Genomic DNA, 5,967 nt, shown 5'->3' with positions numbered 1-5,967 from the left:
CCTGGTGGCCGGGCTTTTGGTGTGGAGGGCACCTCGTTTCCTTCCTCCCTGCTGCAGCTTGCAGCTCTTCCTGGGGCCGGTTGGAAATTACCTGCGTAGCCCGGAGGCGCCCGCCCCCTGCCGCGCCTTCCCAGCTGGCTCTGGAGAAGGGGGTACGAGGCCTCCGGAGGCCCGCCCACGGCCGACCTCCGTGCGTTCCCGCCAGGCAGCAGCCCCACCTCTGGCATGGAGCCGTTAGGTGCCGCCCGGGGCCTTGCCCAGCCCCTCCCCCCACCAGGCTCACACAAGCTCTGTGACTAAGTTTATTGGCGGCCCAGAGGGGCGAAGGCACCGCGGGGGTAGGGGGCTTGGCCCCGGACATGCAGGGGGCCGCGAGAGCCCCGGAGGGTGGGGCCGGCCCCGCGGATTTATCCGTGTTCTATCCCAGCCCCGAAATAAATAGTATGTACAGCTGCGGGGCCGGGGAGGAAGGGGGGGCCGGCTTCCTGGAGTGGCGAGGGAGGCTCCGGGGTCCCGGGCCCTTCACAGGTCAGAGCAGCGCTCCTGTTTGCTGTAATGGTCGAACTGGTTCTTCCAGTGCACCATGTAGGAGCTCCAGCGGTGGAACTCCGCCTTCCACTGGCGTTCCGCCTCGTCCAGGCTATCTGGAGGGCGAGGGCGGCGCGGGTCCGAGGCCCGCGGGGGGCACGTTGGAGGGGAGGGAGACACAGGAGCGGAGGGAGGCGGCCGAAGAAGCGAGTGGCCGGGGTGGGGAGGAGCGGGGCGAGGGGCGGCAGGGCCGGGGAGGAGAAAAGAGAAGAGACGGTTGAGAAAGCAGTCCGTTAGGGCGGAGGGGTGGGTGGCGCTGCAACAACCGGGGACCCTCGGCCCTCCCCTCTGCATTCATGCTCAGGATGCGAAGGGTCATTCTATAAAACATATTTGGCTTTTTCACGTAAACAACGAACTGGGGAAGGGGCGTGTCCGCTCTGGGGCTCTCCCTCCGCCGAGGGCTCTCGCGGGGCGCTGAACCTGGAGCCCCCTGACCCCGGGGCCCGAGGAGGGGGTGACGGGGGCGTTATCGGAGCAACAGGAGGAGCGGGAGGAGGACCGAGCGGCCGAGCCTGCGCCCCGGGGCGGCCCCGCCTCTGGCCGGGCTGGGGCTGGCGCAAGGGGCATCCCCGACTGGGAGGGGAGGGGGAAGAAGAAAGTGGGTTACACCCCGATGGGGCGAGATACGGGGCACCCCAGGGCCTCCCGCCCCACGTGCCCTCCCCCGGCCTCCCTCCGGCCCCCCGCGGCCGCTTACCGGTGGCGCTCAGCAGCTTGGGCAGGAATCGGTTCCAGAAGGCGCAGGCCTGCGCGCGGAGCCCCCGGCGGACTTCGAGCGGCCGCAGGTTGAGGCTCACGTACTGCTGGGCCCCCGCCGTGTAGGGCGGCCAGCGCGGGGCTTCGCGCTCCCGGGGCTCGTTGGGATCGCTGCGGGAGGGAGGGCAGGATGAGCCCGGGCCGCCGGGGCCGCGCGCCCTCCCCTCATTCCCCCACGTGTGGAAGCCCAGCGCTAGGCTTCCCGTGCTTATGGGCTGACCTCTGCCTTGTCTCCCCTCTCCTCCCCACCCCCAAGAAATGCTTGGATCTGTATTCAGATTCCGCCTCTGCCACTTAGGCAGCTTCCCTGGGCTTCAGTTAGTTCACCTCTAAAATGAGGTGGTTCCAGGTCCTTTGGTTTCCCCATCTCCTCTCTCCCATTGTCTCCCTCCTCTCGTCCGTCTTTTTCCTTCTTTCCCACAGTTTCACAGTCAACTTTATTACTCTTTCACCCCTTTTCACCTCTCATCTTTCTGCCTCTTCTCTCCTCCTCCATCCCCACTTGCCCCTCCGTTTATTTTTCTCGCCTGTTCCTCATCTGAATCCTATAAATATTCCATCACTCTCCCAACCCAACTGACCCAGTCCGGGCAAAGTTGGCCCAGTATCTCATCAGGCGAAGGGCAAGGCTTCTCTCAGGGCCGGTGTAGTTGAGTGTTGGTTCAAGGGGAAGGCCAAAGATAAATTCTATCTCATAGCCGTGTGGTACCCCCATCCAGAGGGGCCAGGACAACGTGGAGGCTCGATGGTCGAAGACATAGGCATATACACGGGCACCTTGTGCGGCAAGGCCTCCTGCTAGCTGGGCCACAGGACACACCACGTTGTGGTCACCCACAACGTCACTCAAGGCCTCACGAAGCCGTGCGGGGTCATCGGGATGTAGCCAGTCTGTATAGTGCAGAACCACCGCCTCTGCTGCCAGCTCACTCGCTTGAGGGACCCCGACCTGCACGCCGGCCAGGAACTGGGCCCGATTGATCAGGGACTCGTTATCTTTGCTGAAGCCTGGGGCCCCATAGACCAGGAAATAGGAGCCCTCATCCTGTACTACACCTACCAGCACCTGAGAAAAACAGGACAGAGAGGAGAGAAGGGACAAAAAATTAAAAGGCCAAGTACAGAGAAATAGATACACAGAAAAACAGGAACCAAGCCGGGGAGAGATGAAAAGGTTGGAGAGCAGAACACAAGAGTCCAAGAAAGACAGATAGGACAAATACAGAGAACAAAAGAGAAAACTTGTAAGACTGGGGAGAAAAGAAATTCCTTGACTTTCATTCCTTTCTTTTCCTTCCCCACTTAGCTGTTTTTGGGCCTAAGTATGCTTAAGGGTAGGCCAAGTGAAATGAGAGGTGAAAGAGGATTTCAGACTTTAAGGGATTAATGAATGAGGAGCCAGAAACCACAGTTACCTGCAGGCCATGAAAGTCCCCAGCATTGATGAGGGCCTCGGGAGTGTCACTGAGGAAGTCTCCATCCACAACAGGAACAAAGGAGAATCGGAAGACACTCTGTTGGGGTAGCACCTGCCATTCGTGGTCCACGAGATCCTGGGCTGGGCGGGTCCTCAGGCATACCACCAGCTCAGTGTCATTGCTGCCAGTGGGACAGCCCACCAAACGGGCCAGCAGGGTGGCTCGTCTACGAGCCTCACCTGCCCCTACAGTGGCCCAGGGTCCATTGGGACCCCCACTCTGCAACACTGCCCGATGGAATAGGCCACGGCTTGGAGGTGAAAGCAGGTGCATGCCTACAGAGGCAGCTCCAGCACTTTCCCCAAAGAGTGTCACTGACCTTGGGTCCCCTCCGAAGGCTGCCACATTGTCCTGCACCCACTGCATTGCCAGACGCTGGTCCAGCAGCCCCACATTGCCTGGTGCCTCCCGGCTCCCTGGCAGTGCCAGGAAGCCAAAGGCACCGACTCGGTAATTCATGGAAACAAGCACAGTGCCCTCGACCCTGGCCAGGAATCGCCCATCATAAACGTCAAGGGAGGAGGCCCCACTGTAAAAGCCACCCCCATAGATCCACACCAGGACTGATGCAGGAACCACTGGTCGGGGAGAGGGTGTCCATACATTGAGATATAGGCAGTCCTCACTTAACTCCCGGTTAGGGTTCCACATCTCAGACCCTTGGAAACCTGGATACAGGTTGTCCACATATTGGTAGCAGACACTCTGAAAGGATGTGGCATCCAGGACCCCATTCCATGCCCGTTTGGGTTCTGGAGGCAAGAAGCGCCTAGGTCCCACTGGAGGCTCAGCAAAAGGGATGCCCAGAAAGGCAGAAACAGGGCCCCCTGGGGCATTGAGGTGAATCCCACGGAGCTTGCCCTCCTTTACTGTCACCAGCAGGTCAGGATCCTCAATGGTTTCAGCCTCTATCCCCCTGCCCAGGAGGAAGAGGAGGAGGAGGAGAAGGGGTGGGGAAGGACTATGGAGAAGCAGTAGAGACAGTTGAATGGCCATCCTAGTGCCTGCAGGGGTAAAGAGGGACAGGAGGTAAGATGGCCGAGGAGGGAGCAGAAGGAATAGACGTCAGAAAGCGAGTTGATTAGGATTTTGATGTAGGAGTTATCTTGAAGAGACAGAAGAGGAGGGGCAAGCTGATAATAGAAAGACTGGGCCCTTTGCTTCGTGCTCAGGAGGTCTAGATACCATCCTTTTTGGGCTGTGTAGACTGAGATGAGGCTTTGGAGGGGCTATGTGGCACCCAAAGCTACAGTCCATGGAGGGTGGAGTCCGAGAGAATTTGGGGAAGTTGGAGACCAAGAAGAGAAAGGTCTCTGTTGTAATTGTCCTTGGGTCAGCAGTTCTGGGGCTGTGCCAGGAATGTCTCTAACTCCTGCCCACTCCCTATCCTTCCCCCCATCCCCTGGCACAGAGGCCTAGCACTGTGCCGGTTCCTGTCAGCTGCTGCGCTCTTCCCCAGAACCAGCTGCCCTCGGTGACCCGCTCCCCCCTCCCGCCCTCTCCACTTCTCCAGTACTGTGCACTGGGAACTGCAGTTCCAGCATCCAGCCAGCGAGGGTCAGCATCCACTGACAAAAGTGCATCCTCCGACTTTCCCCTACCTGCCCCCCATCTCTCCTCACCCCCTTCCATGACCCCCACCTCCAACCCAGGAGCGGAGTAGCGGGGTGGGGGCATCCTCGACTTTTGGCAAGGGCGCAAGGGTTGGGAGTCTGAAGAGATCATGGGATAACCAGGTTACTAAGTAGTTCAGTGGTCCCCAGATTCAGGGAAGGGGGGGTAGGTGTTGGGGAAAGAGGGACTGACGGCCAGCCGGCCTCTATTTTGGGGACAGCAGCTGCTGCTGTTCCGGTATTTCCAACCAGGGATCAAAATTCCCCAGATCAGGACGGAAATCCCCCCTCTTTTCTCGCCTTCCCCCCCTCCTCTGAAGCCTTCAGGATCCCCCATGAGATTCTGAGTCTCGCCGGCGGGGCGGGGGTAGCCCGAGAGGAAGATTAACTAGGAAACACTAGGAAAGGGGCTAATTATAACCCGGGGCTTCCGCTGACACTCCCCTTCCCCAAACCCCCCCAGCAGTAAAAGAGAGATGGATTTCCCTTGGGGGCGGGGACGCAGGGAACCCTGGAGGAATCAGGACACTGGGGGAAAGGAGGCTGAGGATATTGGGGTTGGGGGTCCCGGGAGCAATCCCGGCCCCACCCCAGGGACCTAAGAGACCAGAGATACAATGCTCCGGCCCTGGGAGGTAGCGGCTTCCCGAGGATCCAGGGGCAAAGGAAAGACTAGAGCGTCGGCCGGGGAGCGAAGGTGAAGTGTGTGAGGCAGGGAGGGGCGCTGAATGGACTCCCCCTCTGCCCGAGGTGAGGACCAGCGTGTCTGGGATTCTCCGGGACAGGAGAAGGGCTATAGGCTTGGGGTGGCGAGGGTGGGGGGTTGTGTGAGTTGGGGGAGGGGGGCTGTGTGTTGAGGTGAAGGGCTGGCGGGGGATGTGTGAGGGGTCGGGGGGGCCTACGGACGCGCGCATACGCCCCGGTTGCGCCTTCCCAGATGTTTCAGAGTCTCTGGGTGGGAGATGAGGGGGGAGAGCAGACCGGGGGGGCCGGGGTCTTACCTGGGCCGGGCAGGCCGGGAGCAGGAGGCGGAGGAGCTTCCCCAACGCAGGCTAAGCCGGCTCTGACAGCCGCCGCCGCCTCCTCCCCGCCCCCAGCCTCTGGCACACACACCCCCTCCGGGGCCGCTTGGGCTCCGACTCCCCCGCCCATCTCTCCCCCCTCTCCTCCCCTCCCCTCCGTGAGACGCGGAGAGACATACTTAGACACACTTACAGTGACAGAGACACTGACACATAAGGAAGGGTAGACCCAGTTGTGGAGATAGACGTGACACCAACACAAACGATAGAACACCATTACACACACAAAGATGATAAGGATAATATTCAATGATGGACTCACACGGGCACGTTCTGACCCAGTGAAAGACACACAGTGGGTTAGCCATGCACACATTGGCACACAGTGTGGCAGAGATGCAGACACAGTGATAGGCACACCGAAACATAGCATTAGACAGTTCCACCCCCACCTTCCACCAAAACACGCACACACACACACACACACGCACACGCACTTCACATTGG

General features: G+C 60.2%; 1 protein-coding gene across 3 annotated transcripts; it reads right to left on the bottom strand.

The window, feature by feature from the left end:
- Positions 1–289: 289 nt before the first annotated feature.
- ACHE (acetylcholinesterase (Yt blood group)) lies at positions 290–5,605 on the bottom strand. Of its 3 annotated transcripts, none has more exons than XM_072641358.1 (5): positions 5,440–5,605; positions 2,763–3,829; positions 1,929–2,413; positions 1,289–1,458; positions 290–644 (listed from the first exon to the last, which is right to left on the bottom strand). In XM_072641358.1, exons 1-5 carry the CDS (start codon positions 5,588–5,590, stop codon positions 523–525), a joined length of 1,995 nt encoding a protein of 664 aa, XP_072497459.1. In that variant the 5' UTR covers positions 5,591–5,605; the 3' UTR covers positions 290–522. The 3 variants fall into 3 exon arrangements, with proteins under 3 accessions (XP_072497459.1, XP_072497461.1, XP_072497460.1); XM_072641360.1 differs by having other exon boundaries at positions 290–908; positions 5,440–5,510; XM_072641359.1 differs by lacking the exon at positions 290–644 and adding an exon at positions 903–1,164 and having other exon boundaries at positions 5,440–5,510.
- Between the last annotated feature and the right edge of the window lie 362 nt (positions 5,606–5,967).

The sequence above is a fragment of the Notamacropus eugenii genome, chromosome 2 (assembly GCF_028372415.1).
Source record: "Notamacropus eugenii isolate mMacEug1 chromosome 2, mMacEug1.pri_v2, whole genome shotgun sequence".
NCBI classification, from domain to species: Eukaryota; Metazoa; Chordata; class Mammalia; order Diprotodontia; family Macropodidae; genus Notamacropus; species Notamacropus eugenii.
The sequence above is the reverse complement of the archived record's forward strand: the minus strand, read 5'-3'. Positions and strand labels throughout refer to the sequence as shown.